At 41.4% G+C, this 17,441-nt stretch overlaps 1 protein-coding gene across 6 annotated transcripts in view; it reads left to right on the forward strand.

The window, feature by feature from the left end:
- The window catches only part of AGAP1 (ArfGAP with GTPase domain, ankyrin repeat and PH domain 1), a 361,066-nt gene that overhangs the window by 214,586 nt on the left and 129,039 nt on the right, over window positions 1-17,441 (forward strand). For all 6 annotated transcript variants that reach the window (XM_080347158.1, XM_080347153.1, XM_080347156.1 and 3 more), the window contains one exon: window positions 6,569-6,673. In XM_080347158.1, the coding sequence (XP_080203284.1) occupies window positions 6,569-6,673 (105 nt within the window). The remainder of the gene's footprint in view (window positions 1-6,568; window positions 6,674-17,441) is intronic.

Below are 17,441 nucleotides of genomic sequence, written 5' to 3' on the forward strand. Positions count from 1 at the left end.
CCAAACTGCACTGCAGTTGTCTTTTCTCAACCTTATCATGCTTATAAGTCAGGGAAGTAGGTTCATATGCTGAGCAACATCCTAAGGAATCCTTGTCCATGCCATGTTGGAAACACATACTCTACCTTTTAAAAAACTGCAGCTGCAAGCTGACGAGTTGTGAAAACTTCCCTTAAAATTATTTGCTGCATATCAGAGGAACTTGTGCCTTACTCACAGTTGGCAGGTAAGGTCAAAATCTTTAGGGTGAATTGTTGGAGCAGTCATTAAAAACAGAAATGCAATAACAATGAGCACTAAGTTTGTTCTTCCCATTTACCATGTCTTTAGTGCTGAGGTTCCTTGCAGGAATTCAGTAGCCATTCTTCGTTAGAGGTAGCAATCCTCATTGCCGATGCTACATTGAACTGTAAGACTTGCTTAATCAGCACTGAGGGGTTTTTTTTTTCAATAAATCTTTCTAATTCTTTTTTTTTTTATTACTTTTTAGTTGCCTGTGTGCAGACAGCTTGGCAAGTAATGAGTTGCAGGTTGATTGTCCATCAAGTTTTAGCAAAGCTATTATCTTCTGCTCCGAGTCAGATTTTAGAGTTTCTCTTTTCTTTGACTCAGATGGAAATAGCGGCTGATCAGCCTCAGCATTAGGTAACCATTCATGGTGTAATTACCTGCTGCGCTGAGTTATTGCCTTGTGTTTAGGGGAAGTTAGAAGAGAATTGGGTTCAATGTTCTGATTTCATTTCCTTGTAAAGCTGGTGTATGACATGAAAATTTGAATAGTTTCTTCAGTGGGGAAGCATCTTTGTATCTGTAGCAAAACTTGGCTACTGCTGCAGTGCCAGTTTCTAAGGAAGGTGTGTGGGTTTTTCCTGTGTGCGCCTGGCTGCAGTAAGAATATACAGGGTGTTTTAGGAGGTTTTTTGCAATGTTATTGTTAGATACTGAGGCTTGAGAGCATTTGGGGTCTCCTGTTTTCAGATCTCTTTAGATACACCCCACTTTCTTGTAGCCTTTGTTTTGTGGTTAAGTTGGTTCCCAGTTGTGCCTTGTTACTGTGGGAGATGCTTACTACAGGTTTCCAACTATAAAAAGTTGGACAGCGTCCAGAAGACCAAGCAGCATTCCCTTAAATTCCTAGAAAGACAAAAAAAAGCAACCCACACTACTGAAATTCAGGAGATCAAGAAAACAAGTTACTTTTGTGTGGAAGGATTCCAAATACATTGAGCATCTTCAGCAGTTTAGTTTCCCAAGAGGATTAGCTGCAAATTCTGGTATCTGCTTGAATTAATTGTTCAACAGAGAGCAGAGATGACCATAAGCTTCCTATAGCATGCAAGTATGGTTTGTAGATTAAATAGTTTGAGCTGACATCTACCATATGCTGAAAGAATGGACTTTAAGACTAGAAAGCTGTTACAGTTAAATGTTCTGGAAGCAAAAGTTATCAATTAAGAATTAATCTCTTGTTTGTTATTAGGACAAGCTAGACTAGTCCCAGTGCTGCTGGCCAGCCTAGCTAGACCTGGCTAGTCATGCAAACCTAGAGGCTTTATCAGCATTTGTTTACCATGTTAATAGATTTAAAGGAAGTGAATGTTTTATTGACCAGAATTTATATGTAACTGTTAGTTTGTGATCCTGACTACGAATGGTTGCCTTTGCAGTTATTTGAGGGATGATGTTTCTGATGAGCGTGAATTTTTTATGTTGTGAACAGGATGCAAATGATAGAGCTGTAGAAAATTCATAGCACTGCTAGCTGCTAATCATAGTTATGAGAACTAAAGACCTGAGTGGAAAATTAAGAATTTACGCTGTTAATGATTAAGTGCCAGATTACATCTTTCATTCTGTCAAAACAGCATCAGGGTAACAGTATGAGGTAGGCTAAAAATTAAGGAGGGGAAGCACAAAAAGCTTGCCTGATGCTGGTGCCTCAGCCATGGCAGTGATGTAAGCTTCTGAAAGAAAATAGAAACCAAAGTATCATGTTTTCTTTTCCAGAAGGTCCAGCAACGGCTCTATGGAATTCCAAAGGGCCATTTTTGCTTGGCATACTAAGAAAAGTAAAAATGTAGCAAATCCTGTTAAACAAACAAAGAAAATAAAGCAAAAACTAAACAAACAAAAAGTAAACGTTCAAGTCAAGTGCTACAGCTGGAGCACGTGCAAATAAACTTGCAGTCGGTTAAGCTGTGATCTCTGGTATTATCCTGTTTGTGAAGCCATTCGTATCTTGTGGCCCCTGGAAAATCCAAAATACACAGGAAAGTGGGAGAATTAAAACAGAGCATAACAGGGCGTGCAGAGGATGTTGCTTCCCACACAGGATAAATTCTGCAGGCCAAGCAGTGGCCATAGACATCCCTCTGACGGTCAGCAAGCACATTTTGATGACATTTATTTGTGGAAAGTATGTCAGTCTGCTCTGCTACCATCTGTCCAGCCTGCCTGAAGAATTAAGGTGGCTCACCTACCAACATCTTCAATGCACTATTAAGCAGCTTCAAGAGGTCACTCTTTTAAATGCCAATAATTTGCTGCTTAATACCTGAAATATTTCTGTAAAACAAATGCATAATTATTTTACCATTTGTCTTCATTTGCTGTTTAAGCAAGCAAATTTTGCAGCTCATGAGAAGCCATCTGGAGCGGTGAGATTCAGCCCATTGCTGTGTATTCAGACGAACTGTGTACAAATCCTCTGACTGGTGCTGGGCGTTGGTTTCTTATTTTGTGTTTTTTACTTTAAGTGCAATCAGCCCTTCACTGGTGGCTTTTCCTGAGCTGCTGCAGAGCCTGCTGGCAGCCTCGGACTTCTCCTGGGGCCCTGGAGCTCAACAACATAAGCTGATTGACTCAGTTAGGGCCCCAGTCTCTAACAGCAAATGCAATCAATAAATCTTTGTTGGTAAATAATTGCTATTGAACAGAGTTTTAATATAAATTTATGAGTGGTGTTTTATCACAGCTTGAGGCTACAGCAAGCCACTGAGTGATGGATTTCAGATAACACTTACATTCATTACATTAACTTTGTAAGTTATTTAAAGCTTGTACACTTAACATTGCTTTTGGCTTGCAATGACCTCCTGGGACTAGACGTAGCATACACATTACTAATAAAGAGCTCGCGGTGCGTACAGACGGTTCCTCCGTTTGCTTTGTACCGTGACGCGGTTCCTCAAGCAAAACTCAAGACGTGAAGTTCGTGTGCTCCAGTTGAAGTTTTTCCTATGGTTCATTAAAAGTACAGCCAGTGCAGCCTGGTAGGAGAAGCATTCCTCCGTTAGATGCAGAACTGCAGTTTTGGAGGGAAGGTGGTAAAAATTTAATTTGAAGTGTGAAATTCCTCACGGTTCATGAGCAGATTGGAGGTGTTGAATTCTTAGTGTTGGATCTGGGAGCTTTGAGTCAGCTACGTTGAACTGCAGGGCTAAAGTTGCAGATGGAAGATTGTAACAAATTAAAGACTTCATACAAATTAGGAGAAATAGCGTTATCCGATCAATAATAATTTAGGCAGACATTATTTCAGGGGGAAAAAAAAAAAATCACTATTTTGAAGTAGAAGTTGATCTACTTAGTTCCTTACTTGGAAACTAAATGTGATTTTTCTGATGTGCTGTGTGTGTGTGGCTTGTTTGGCCATGACTGGAGACGTGCTCAAGCTACTTCTAGATTGCCTCACTCCTACCAAAGGTCAGTAGGAACCCATGTATCTCCTTTTCTAGGCAGAGTAGCTGATGTGACCTAAATGTAGATACAAGATGACCTTTTTCTTCTTTTTTAAGTAACATTTCTTGTCATATCTGGGCCATTTTTATTTTTTTTTGAAGTTTAGTTAAAGTGCATTTATAACTGATCTAAACTCTGATACTCAGAGCACTTCTCCAGACCATAGTATATAATTATCACAGACTAAGTGCTGGTCTCTGGCCTTGTGGGGGGAAAAATGTGGTTTATATGGGCTTCTCTGCTTCATAACACCTTAAGTTGGCTCCTTGTATTCAGAGCAGCTTCCTCTGCAGGTATTAGAAGATATTTTTAATTCTAAAATAATACAAAAAGTTGTTCTTTTTGCCAATGTAGTGCCTAAAGAATATGGATTAGAAAGTCTGGTTTGTTATTTAGGTACAAATAGTACTTATTTAATGCTGAGTATTACTTTTTACATGAAAGCACAGAGTTCCATTTTAAAAGCAAGGCGAAACCCCATTTTGAATGTATTTTTGCATTTAGATACAAAACCAGAATTTCAGAATTCACACCTAGCTAGTAGCAAAACCTCTATGTATTAAAACTCATGAAAATAGTGAGGGTTCACCATTTATTGAGTTTAGAATTGTCATGAGTTGAAACTCATGTAAGTGATGCCACGTTTTCTGTATACCAAAGGGATACTTAAAAGGTGTCAAATATATATCTATTTTTCTTTCTTCAAAACTTTAAAAAAAGACAAGGGGTAGGGGGGGGATCACCATTGTGATCCTTACAGCTTTTTCCCCGTTAAAAGGTCTGAAGAACAAACCAGTGCAGGGAGCGAGTAATTTTTTTGATCCCCATAGCACAGCAATAACTAGATCTGGGTCCCCCTAAACTCGAGCAAACGTGCTGCAGGTGAGGTATGAAAGATAGGAAAGGTGAAGCCACAGATCACCTACTATAGACAAACATACAAGTCAAAGGCAGAAATAAGCTTTCATTTTTTAATAGAAGAAAACAACGTCTCTAACCACTGGAAGACAGTAATTGGGATGCGCGACTTGCACTTGCAGAAGCTTTTGTAAGAAAGCGTTTCGGAAACCTCATTCTCTCTTGGAAAAGTTTGAGTTGTAGCAAGGCACGGCACCAAAAAAAAGAAATCTGACCCCCGGACGGTCAGAAAGTTCAGAGTTTGTGCCGCTGTTTAACGCAGTCATCTGACATGAGCTTTTCTTTACAGTCCCATCCACAGATTGCTTTGAATCCCAAAGGGCTGTTCTTTGAACTTCTTTTCCAAGTGTGGGTGTGGGAAAGGGTGGTTGTGAATGCGTTTTTTCCGCTGGGATCATCTCTGCGGTGGTGAAAGGGGAGTTGTTTTTTCATGTGGGTTGTGGTGAGGGACTTAAGCTGAAAGTCAGAAATGTGGAATGGAGGAAGGAAGAATCTTGCCAAGCTCTGGAGGACTGTCCTGGCTCAGACCGGCCCCTTGGCCCCTTGTCGCTTTGGGGTTGTGTCTGCAGAGAGATCGCTCTATAAAGCTGCAGGTTTAATGGGAAAACAGATACTTAACTTGCTTGTAAGGTTTTAACCTGTTTTAACAAAACTCCATAGGAGTTGGAAACATCATGTGTTAAAGTGCATCTTTATCTTCTGTTTTCCCGGGCTTTTTAAGTTCCATGGAAAATAGGAATTGAAAACTCATTTTACAGGGATTAGAGAACTGAAGTTTGTATTGGTTTAGGTTCCTGGTTGTGATTTAATGAAGTGTCTGCTTGTATCTGACCTTGATCTGATGAACCAGTGAGTGCCAGTGGTAGTACTGTATGTGGTGTCTCTTACATTTCATCAAGACTTCCAATAACGAAAGTATTGTATGAATTCATTAGGAACCGCCTTCTGATTTGGTTTTGGAAATTCGTATTTCCTAGGGAAGTGTGTTGCTAAAGTGTGGATTGTTTTACGACCCTCAGTTTGCTACAGCATGTCTTTTGCTTTTCTAAGTTACTTTCTGTTTTTAAGCTGAGAACAGGTTAATATTCAGTAATAGTCCTGCTCCATTTAAACACAGTGACTTCTTATCTCAACTGTTGACAGTATTCATCACTGTTTAGGTTGAATACAATTTACGGAAAGGTGAGTCACCTTGCTCACCTCCTTTCCTCTCTATTTTATTAAATTATCCAGAATGTATTTGGAAAACTTTGTATTTGCCCTATTTCCATTTTGCTCCTCTTGCCTGGAATTGTGGTCTCTCTTGCTGGAACTAATGGCTGGGAGGGTTTCCATTGTGGGTTCACCTTACTGCAGAGGGAATCAGAATATAAACCTGTGCTCTTCCCTGCTTGTGGAGAGGCTGAGCCTGGGAAACAAGGGATCCCCAGGAACACACTGAAGGGAGTACAGACCAAACAGCAGGATCCTCACTCAACCTCGGGTTCATCATTTATTTTGGAGGGCCAGGAAATGCATTGAGTGTGGTGTCTTTATCAGCTGAGATTGCATGTGGGTAACCTTACTCTGTGTCACATTAAACTGTGCCTTCCTGAGGCATGGAATTCAGTGCAAAAGGGTTTTCTCTACCCTTTGGACAAAGCCAGGGCTGATACAGTGTTTTGTGTTTACACGACTTGCTTTATGAAAGCCACACTTAGAGATTTTCCTCGTAAATTGCAAGCACTGAAACAGCCAATGGAGAAAACATGTCATGAGAGAAATGGGGAAAAATTAGTAACTTGAAGGAGGAAGTAATATAAAAATAAAAAATAAAAATGTTGGCCATTATGTTTATCTTCTTCTGTACTTTGAGTAGTCCTGCATTGGCAAAAGAGTGTTTAATCTCTTTTCTTTTTTCCTGCAACAGGGTATGCTGCTAAAGCGAAGTGGCAAGTCACTGAATAAAGAGTGGAAGAAGAAATACGTGACGTTGTGTGACAACGGTGTGCTGACCTACCATCCTAGTTTACACGTGAGTACACCATGCTCGCTGCATGTTCAGCAACATCAAGCCCTGATGAGGCAGTGTTAGTGAGTTCATAATGACGTGTTTTTGCTGAGCCCTCTTTGGTGAAGAACCTTCTTCCTGTAAATAAAATTACCTAGTGAAAGCCTGAGAGTACAGCTGAGTTGAATCCTCTGGAAAAAAAGGGGATTCCCTTGCATCCCAAGAGGCAGCTGAAATGGCTTAAGCCTTTGTTTTGTGCTCATGCTTTTATGGACTTCTTGTCAGTCCAGGATTACAAATAAACAACAGAAGTGTTTTATAAGAGAAAACATCCTAGATGTAATAAAGAGTGAGGAAAGCTTCTGACGTGTTTATTTAGAAGTAAGTTCTGAGCAGCCTTTTGAAAATGGCATAGCTATTAAAATATGTGCCATAAAACATTTTAAGGTTAGGGTGTCTGCATTGTCTCTGCCCAAGGATGCCATCTGGCCCTCTCGGAGTGTGGAGAACAATCCCTGGGTATGGTTTTGGGGGTGAAAGGAGCACAGTGATCAGAGTCAGAACTAGCCCAGCCATCCACCCTGGCCATGCCGGAGAAAAGGTGAGATTTGTCAGAGTTTGTTCCGTGCCAGAGCTGTTCAAAAGGCAGAGCTCATGTGGAGACTTGCATCGTGAAACTCCCAGGAGATTCCCAGCTCTTTCACTTGCAGTGTAGTACAGGCAAGAATAAAACACAGAAAAGATGGTATGAACCTCACCAGGGTCTTTGGAATCATCTCAGGTCTTAGATTTTATCATCATATTCTATATGAAAATGAGAGGGTGGCCAGTTGTAACATTTTAGGGTGAGTTCCTTCTAAACCTTTTGTTGTCATTTTGAGCTCCAGGACAGTTCTTCATTATGGAGTGAAAATCATGGTTTCAAACAGATACATTTCTGTAGATGTGCGCTGAGGCTTACAGACCTGCACGTGGGTCTGGCAGGAGCTTCTGCTTTAGGTGGGTGATGTATTGGGAGCCCCACTGTGCCGTGCTTGCACCAGCTTGCCATACTTTGACTTGGCACAAGTTTTCATAGTCTTATATTCTGCCATATAATGCTTTGCTGTAGTTTCCGATGTTACGTTCTTGTCTCTTAAAGAATATTTAATAGGTTAAATGGCAACTAACTTCAAGACATTGCTACTTTCCATCAGAAATCTTGTCTTTGTGTTCTGGGCCAAGAAATCTTCAGTCCTTGTGTTCTGGGCCAAGGTTTTGCCCAGTTTTTCACTGTTCCCTTTTGTGACACCGGATAAGTCTACCTGGCCTCTTTGGCCATTTTTTAAATTTGGAGAATTCTGTCATTAAATAGTCCCGAAATACCTGAATTGTGTGTCGATATTACTCACGGAAGGGAAGCATGGGTACTGCGTGCCTTTGAGGCAGCCCCCTTGGAGCACCCACAAGGGTTTCCCTCAGGTTGTGTTGGCCAACTCTGGGTCATCAAGCAAGGAGGAGGCAAGCTGCCAAGTCCCTTCCTCACTTTGTAGAAATGCTCTATTGTTCCTGGCAGTTGCTATGCACATGTTAGTTTTTCATTGCCTCTTGCAGACAATAGAGTACTTCTTCTCCATAGGCTTCCCTGGAGCTGCTTAGTCTCCCCCAGAGTGAGAATCCATTGAGATTAGAGGTAATTACTTTGAGATTAGAGGTAAATCCATTGGAGATTAGAGAGAATCCATTTAAAGAAGAAGTAATTACTAGCCTGTAATTGTTTCCCTCTATCCCCCACCGTGCCCTCCCACCCCCAAGAAAAAGGTACACCGTTCCGTATTTCCATTTGCGTAGATGGGTGAGGTTTGCACCGTGCTGCTTTTCCCTTGGCTGTGTGTGGGTGGGTGCTGGTGAGGGACCGTTCTTAGCTCCTCCCTGACAAGAAGCTACTGGGGAGAATATTGTACTCGTGCAGGGGCTTCTTGAGACACCTTTACTGCATCTGCTCCCCAGGAGTATCTAGGGTTCTGCTCATTTGTGTTAAAATCTTACTATGATGTGATTTTTCATATAAATTATGCTGGTTTAATGCCCTATTTCTCTTGTGTTTAGCCTTCAAAGAGTGGCTGCACTACTTCTACAGTATGTTTCCATACTGTCAATTACTATTTATTGTCAATTAACCATTGTTAATATATCCTGCAGAGCATTCTTCATCCATAAGGCAATAGTATGTGAGTAGCATCTTCTCTATCCTGTGAAAACCACTGTGAGAGGAGGAGGCAGGACCAGATACTTGAACTCAGTTGCACTCCCAGTACAGTTTGTACAAAACTTTGTGAGCAGGAAAGTCATAATTTTGTCCTGGCTATTGCTGAGTGATGGGATTTCTCCCTAACAGGACTCTGATAATGTGTTTCTGAGTTGGTTTTGATAGTTTTTGTTTATCTGTATTTGCTTGTTGCTTTTTTTCACAGCAAGCCAAAGAAACTGATGAGTTTTTAATACTGTGCTTGCATTGCCATATGGGATAATTTCTTGGATTTCTTTGAAAAATAAGGACCTTACTCTGGTGAACCTTCCTATTAAATAGCATTGAAGAAAAGAACTTTTGTTAAACATATAAAGTCAGTTTCCTAAACTCATAAAAAGCCTGGCTCTAATCTGACATGTTAGTTAGATTTGGGTTATTTCAAGTGTGCAGGTCATTTTGGTTATACAAAATTTTGCAGTTGTAATTCTGTGAAGCGAAAGGTGGGCTGGCCTCTACTGGTGACAGGAAGAAGTCAATTTAGAAGATATTTTCGTCTTTCCACACTGTGGTTTGAGGCAGAACACAGGATTTTGTTGAACACCTGTGTTGCAGGAACCTATTATAATATTTAATGACTGATAGTAAGCACTGTATTAAATACAGCTTGAGATTTGGCCAGAAGTGGATCAGTTGTATCTACTGTCAGATATGTTTAGTCTCAGCTCAGGCTTGAAGGCAACGGTTTGTAATACAGTAGATCCGCCTGTATAGCGGAAACCTACTGTTGTCCTTCTTGAATAAAGGATTGGCTACAAAATGAAAGGTTTTGGGGTGGGGAGTGAAAATCAAATTAGTACCATTCTTACAGAGGAGGTGTCCCTGGAAGGGTCAGGCCTGTTTGGCAGGACAGCATGTTGAAATGACAGTTGTATTGTGCCAGCTAAATGAGTAACTACTAATGCCACCAGGTTGACATTTGACACAATAGCTAAATTCATATTCCTTCTTTTCAAGAAAGTAGGGGGAGAGAAAAACGGGAAAAGAAAAATATATGTACATAAGTATCCTACTGTTTTCTGACTTGGTCATGTCAGTTTTTTTTTCAAGAGCCTCAAACCTTCCCGTCCCTTGGGATGCTGAGGAGCTATACCGATAGAAAATGGTGGGGATAATGAGAGAGAACTTTGACCCGCAGGCTTCAAAGTTCACCATAGCTACCTATTCATCTTACGCTTCTGGAGTAGAGCCGTTGAGTGGATGACTAGAATTCTTGCCGACAAATTCAGTGTCAGCATCCCCAAAGGGACCGGAGGGAATTTGTCTAGGCATCTCTTGGCTTTTAATGGCAGAATGCCATGTGCGAGGGCTCCCGAAATGTATTCACCAGGATACCTGCTGGGCAGCACTGCGTGTTGCTTCTTTATCTGAGCCTTATCCCGATGAATAGCTGATGATGTTTCGCCACTGTCTGTCTGCCAAAGGGTTGCCATCGTGGTACAGGTCAGTAGATGACAAAGCTTTAGCTGTGGATGTCCATTTTCTGCTCTTGTATCCCCATTATCATCACTGCCCCTCATTTATGAAAAGAAGGAAAAAAGAGCTGAAAACAGCTTTTTTTTTTTTTTTTTTTAGGAAAGGGTGCTTTTTTTTCCTCCTTTTATATTAAATCTGTTCTAGATTTGATTTGAAATAAAAGCACAGTGCTGTGACACCTTATAGGGGAAGAACAGTTTCTTAACCATGTGGGAAGGAAGGTCTGATGCCCATCTATAACACACATGGTATGTAAATCCCATGTATCGACACAGCAAGGTTGGGTTTTGCTTGCCGAGGTGTGTATCGCAGTAAAGCTGCTCTTTAACCTTGCTCCCATCCTGTTTTGGTAACCTGTGTTGAGGCTTGTAGGATTGTAGCAGTGATTGAGGGGGAAACCTGCCTTTATCTCCTTGAGAACTGTGTGCATTCACCTGGTTCTGCTCAGTTCATCTGACAGCAGCCACAGTTTCAAAATTCTTCCTTAAAAATCGTGCTGACTGTGCTAGTGGCCCACGTGAGCTAGCTCAAAGGGAGCGTTAGCAAAGTTGTTCCATCCTCAAATAAAGCGAATTTCAGCCTGGTAAGGAGTCATATCCAACACTAGGCTAAACTTCATGTGGCAGGTTCAGCAATATATTATACAGACACATCTTGAAAGATGATACAAAACAAACCCAATTCATAGGCCTGTAAAATTCCTTGAGATTTGAGATGGGGGATTGGGCTTTCATTTGAGCTTTCTTGTTTGGCCGTTTCCTACAGGAAAAGCAGACTTTGTGAGAAACAGAAGACTATTGAAAATGTCCTGTATGTTGGTATCTGGAAGTGTTGCAGATCAATGCACTTCTTTCAGGCCCCATAATACACAACATTTTTCTTAGAGCTGCGTTTATAATTTTTGACCATTATCAGTTCTTATGAATAATTTGAAAATGAAAAGTGTGCTTGCATATAAAGTATTGTATCTCTCCTCATTTTTGAGAGGACTGCGTGGACAGCTGGGCCCTCCAACGGCAGAGCTGGATGTTGCTCCAGCCAAGGGACCAGCACTTGCCTTTGTGGCTATGAATAACCAACTGCCTGCAGACATCACTTCGGCTCAACTTTATTTTCAGGGTTGCATTACCTCAGGCTGTTTAATAGCTCCAAGTGTGCTGTTTGTGTTGCTTTAATCAAAATATTTATGCCCTTGTATATTTCTAAAATATCATTGTATATGCCCTTTTTCCCCCCGGCCCTATTTTTTGCTTCAAAGGAATGTAAAGCTGGATATTGGCTGGCTCTTAGAGTCCTCCTAGCTGGCCTTTCCTGTGAACAACTAATCCTCAAATCAGGCTTTGGTAAATACATATTTGAACTGACAAAAGGACATGTATGCGTTGCTTTTCACATAAGGTGTAGCTCTACCTCCTGAAAGAGCAGTGATCAAACCAAATCCTACAGAGCAAAAATAAGGATATAGTTTGGGTGGTGATGCAAATAAATCTGTCCGAAGCACATGGAAGTTTTTATTATAGTTATTGCATTTGCCTAAACCATTGGTTAAGGTAGACAAAATGAACAATAGGAACAGTTAGAAAATATGTGTGTAGTAATTGCTTATTACAGTTGATGAGTTGATACCCTATTCTTTCTGCTCACCACAACTGGCATTCTCTGGAAGCCTTTTCATCAAAGCTGTGTTCAGAGCAGCATTCTCCTTTCTAACAGGATTGACTTAAATTTCCCAGGGCTTCCCTTTCTTAATTCTAGCATGTTTCACTGGGAATTTACATTGTTTCTAGTGACAGCTAGAAGATAACCAACCTGTATGGAAAAAAATAAGTGTTAATCATGCTCCTGTAATTTTTTTTCTGTAAAGATAACCAAACATAAAACATAACCTATGATGTTTTAAAAGCAAAAGAGGCTTTCATGAAGTGGTATAGCTGTAGACATCACTCATTCACTTTATAGCTTCCTGGTAAACTTTATGATCTTAAAGATGTAGTGAATTGAGGATCAGTTTCAGAGAAAAACTTAAAAATGGATAGAGAAAATTGAAGCTAAAATGTGTTTGCCCTCCTAAAGTGAGACCTATCATCCGGGATAGCTGTCAAGGCAAAGTATTTTCCACTCCCTTAACTTTTCGAACTAGAAATAGTCTTGCATGAAGGTGCCAGTGCACCTGTTCTTCTCAGTGAAAAATCAGACTGTAGTTGCTGATGATCAGCAAGCCACCCTGTGAAATAACTCCTTAAATACATAATCCCCATTGATGGGGTGGGAGAAACTGATTATTCACAGTAACTTCTCACAATCAGTCCTATGGCTTGTTACAGATACTCACAGGTCACTAAACGCACAAACAAGACGAACGTGAAGCATTTTCTGTTTCAAGTCCATTCATTTTGGAGAGCATGGCAAGATTTATCGTGTCGTTAGCGGAGGATGTTGTAGCAAACACAATTCTGCTGCTGCAGAGCCGTGCAGACTTGCAGTAGGTAGTAAGGAGCAGCAAACACATATTTCGGTGTCATGTCGAGACTCTCTTCAAAAAGAGAGGCAAAATTTTTGGTTTCTGAATGAGCTGCAGTTTAAATGGCAAAAGGCAAGCTATTAATTATTCACAGAGTTTTATAAAATTAGAGCTTCCTGTCCAGCAGAGCTAACTGCTGTGGATATAAATGCTTCATAAATTACTCAGGATGGTAAAACTCTGATTTGTCTTTTACAGCAGTTCTTGTTACAAAGTCTGAATGAGAAGTGAAGTGCAGACGTAAGAATTTTCTTAAAATTTTATTAAAACGATCCATTAAAAAAAAAAAAGAAAAACAAGATCTTGTGAAACTGCTTTTTTTCTGTTGAAAGTGTTGCCCTGTCTTCCTCCCACACCCCTGCAACGCTGATCAAACTGATAAGCACCACAGTATAGATAAAGTACTGAAACTTAATGTTCTTGATTCCTGATGTGAACAAAACAGATTTGAGATGACCTTCTTTTTGTCAGGACAGAGTGCTTGAAGGGTGATCAGTGTTTTCCAGAATGCATTTTCATTCCTATGTTCTCCTCAGAAAATAACATTTCAGTGCTTTTATGAAGATTAACTATATATTATGAAGCCAAACGAAATCGTGCTCATATTTATATGCAAGAGGGGAGGATGGCTAATTTAATGGGAACATTTGATGAATATATTCCACTGTGGCTCATAACCTGATGGTAGGTTTGTTGCTGAGGTCCTTCCCGGGAAGGGGGGCACAAGGAGTTGGAGACTTTTGTTTCTTCTTAGGTGTGCCTGTGGCCCCAAATGGAAACCAATCAAGGAGCGATTTATGTTCATTAAGTGCTTGTCAAAACTGAAAAATTTTCTAATCAACAGCAATCTAGCTGAGGCCCCTCAATGGCTGGGAGTGTCGCCTCCGCAGTATCGGCTATTTGCCTGTTACAACTCTAGGCTAGAAATCCGCTGATGATTACATTAGGCTAAGCTGCGAAGTAAATGAACCATGTCTTATTTAGGTGCAACTAGCTTCAGTGTAGTCCTGCCCCGCAGGGCACTTTATAGCGTTTTATGGCTTTAAAATTAGTGTAGCTTCCCATTTGCTGCAGGGTGCTGCATGTTATGCCTTTGAACTCAATAAGCAAAGGGAAGGGGGCCTTTTGTTTTTTTTCTCCCCCCCTTTTCTTCTTTTTGCAGTTTAGCAATTTTGTTTTGCATCTTTTCCAGACGGCATTTTGCAATAAAAATGTCTGACTGCCATGTAAAGGCACAAAAGTCAAGGCTCCATCCATTTACCGGTCTGCTGGGGGTTTGGGGGTTTTTCTCTCGTTTGGGGGGAAGGGGATTGGGTTTTGTTGTTCGTAAGCAGTTGTCGCTGAGGGTGAACAATAGGTTTTGTGGGTCCAGTAGGTCAGCTCGCGAAATAGGAATTGTGTTTCAACAAACAGGCTACACACAGTCTTTAAAATGTCATCCAGAGGTGCAACCATAACCTTCGGTTTCCATAATAGTTTTTATTTTGCCTGAGATCAGGAAACTCTGTCTCAGCCTCAGTGAGCTAAGCCTTAGGAGTGTTATGTCCCATTGAACGGTGGGGAAAAACTGCCATGAAATGATGGTATTTTCCTCAGAAGCTCAGTGTAAACCAGGGACAGATCTGGAAAGGATCCTGGGTCTGGATCAGTTCCTACCACTGGAAAAGCAGGCTTCTTCTGAGGCATTTTAGTAGCTCAAAATGAGAAAAAAAAATATATTCATTTGTGCAATTGTAGACATGGAAAGGCACTGCTCTTGCAGGTATCTCTCTTGTTTGGTACATTGTGCATTGGAAAAAGGTGACAGTGGGACAGGTACACAGTGGAAGAAACACGTGGGGAGGCTGTGCAGAAGGGAGCAGATATTTTTGAAAGTGTTCATGTTACGACATATAGCGATCCCAAGATGAGGGGCTTTGGTGTGAGCTTTGAATCCCATTCACCAAGATGCAAGAAATATAACTCCAGCGAATGAGCTTCTCCCTCTCCACAGTCTAACTGAGCCCAGCCACAGGAGAGCCTAAATGTTGTCTTCTACAGCTTGATCCTTCTGTCTTCCAGGTGAGGTTTCTTGGCCAAGAAGAATAGCTTGCAGCATTAGCCATTTCACTGCAATCCCAGGACAAAAGCACAGTCCAAAGCAGTTCAATCAGAATGAGTCCGACTCAGTTTTCTGTTGCTGCCGGAGCAGAGCTGACCTTGCTGGCATGCTCGGCTGCTTCCATGTGGTGCAAACCTGGCTGGGTAAAATGCTTTGGCTCTCAGTCTTCACAAGCTTGTTTTCTTTTACCTTGGAAAATGCTTTGCAATTGGGCAAATCAAGAGGAAAACACCTGCCTTTAAGGATGGAAGGGTTTGTACTCTGACTTTGCATGCAGGCAGCTATACAGAAAGTATGGGAGATTTAGCCCTCAAGGTACTAACTGATTAATATTGTATTAAGTAACTCAGCAGTCATACACATTTTCTTGCTTAATACACTGGTCAGGAAATACAGCCTAGGTAGTAAAAAGGACTTTTTGTGTCTGTATGTGATAAGGGTGATTGTCTCTTGTATTAGAGACATTTGAAAATCCTCACACCCTGTGATGTTTTTGTTATCCAGAGTGTTACGTACCTAACACGAGCCCCTTATTTAAAGCCACTTGGGGATCATTCTAGGGAGGAACTGTGCTGCCATGTGCTCAGTGGCCCTTCAGTGACACCTGTGAGGTAGCTTTGGCAGATGCGGACAATCTGGGTTTGATTTCCAGCTTCCTGGGAGCAGCACCCAGCACTTTCTTCTACCTTTCCTTCAATCTGTCCTGGCTCCCCTGAAAAAGGGGCCAAGCAAGCAGCAGTAGCACTAAGTGTGGCTGTGGGAGAAGAGATTTTTGGCTGTTGTCTTCAGTCTTCTCGGCCAGGAGAACATAGGCAGCTAGCTTGAAGCATCACATAGTCTGGGTTTAGCTTATGGTCCTTGGAGGGTCTTCTCTGGCTTTGAGGGCAATCAGAAGCCATTATGATGCACGATAGCAAGTTTAACCACCTCTGGCATTGAAAACAAAAGCCCCCCCTGCAAAATAGCAGTGGTTTTTTTCCTCTTTAGAAAATATCATCATACCCATTTGCTCAATTTGCATGTCTGAAAGGGTTCTGTTCAGTTAATTGATTAAATTAATTTGTGCTGTTGTAAACAGAGAGCTGTATTAAGAGCAGAACTTAAGTAATTTTACTTTACATTATTCTGTGTCATGGCACATCGTTTCTTTCTTACTCAAGGCAATTCGTTTCGTGGTGCTGTCAAATAATATTTTGTGTCATCCTCAGTCAATGTAGCTTTTACTATTTTCGCTGATATTTTAACAGTTTATTTAGTCCTCTAGATAATGGTCAATCGCCTTGAGTAGTCAAATTAACACCTCAGTGGCACTATATTTGAGCAAACCGCTAACGGTAACCTCAGAATGAAAAGCAATGAGAATCAATATAGCAAGCGTATTTTTTAGGGATTATTGATTGATTGATGCGTTCTGGCCTTAGCTTGAAGAGGCAGCATTGCCCCACAGCTGACTAAGATGAAGTTGCCAGTTACTGCTAACTGCAGGCCATTACCTGCGTAGTATTTCACGAGCCCGGAGATTAGATGGAGACCTTTTATAGTCCTTAGCCGAAGAAACCGCGGCATTCGCAGGGTCTGCAGTGCCTGCCCAGCTGCAGGAAGATGCCGCGCTCTTCTCCGGCTCGCAGCAGCTGTTGCTGTGAGAATTGGAGGCGACGTTGATTTGATTCAGCGCTGCCCGTGACTCCTGTAGGGATCGATTTGGGACAACTGAGGCACTAATGGCTTGTCTTGCCCCCCCTGCCTCCGACGGCAGCTCCGCAGAAGGTGGGAGCCATGTGAAGCTGCTGTCAGCAAGCTGGGAGCTGTGGGTCTCCCCGCCACAACTCTCAATTGCTAGCAGGTTTCTCTCATTGCACCTCATTTGCATCTGGGACATCAATTAGCATGTTTGTTGAGGCTAATTGAATGAAACTCAATCATAGCTCTTAATTGCTTGACTATGTGAAAAGAAATCACATTAATGCAGCTAATTAAGTGTATGGCAATAGATGCAACATAATTAGGAGCGAAATGTAAAAAACAAGCGATGGCGAAGGTGCAAGCGCGGGGGTGCAGGGCGCTGCCTTCTCCTGTTATCCACGTTTGGGGAGGGTTCCCTTTCCTTTGCCGCTTGCCTTTTTTTGATTTTTTTTATTTTTTTTCCTGCATTGCTGAATGATGAACATGGACAAATTGAGAAGAAAAATGCAAATGGATTTGCAATTACTACTTTTTCAAGCTGTTGAGGGGCAGAAGATGGCACTTCTGGGGTGGCCCGCTGTTGAGTGGGCTCTAGGGACTTGTTAAGTGCAGTTTAAAAGTACTTGGCTTTGAATTACCCTCATGCCTTGTTAAAGGGTTTTTTCCCCTTTTTTCTCGGATCAGCATTTTCTACAACTAACATCTAGGGGAGTTATATCTGTAA

This window comes from Nesoenas mayeri (assembly GCF_963082525.1).
Source record: "Nesoenas mayeri genome assembly, chromosome: 6".
NCBI lineage: Eukaryota > Metazoa > Chordata > Aves > Columbiformes > Columbidae > Nesoenas > Nesoenas mayeri.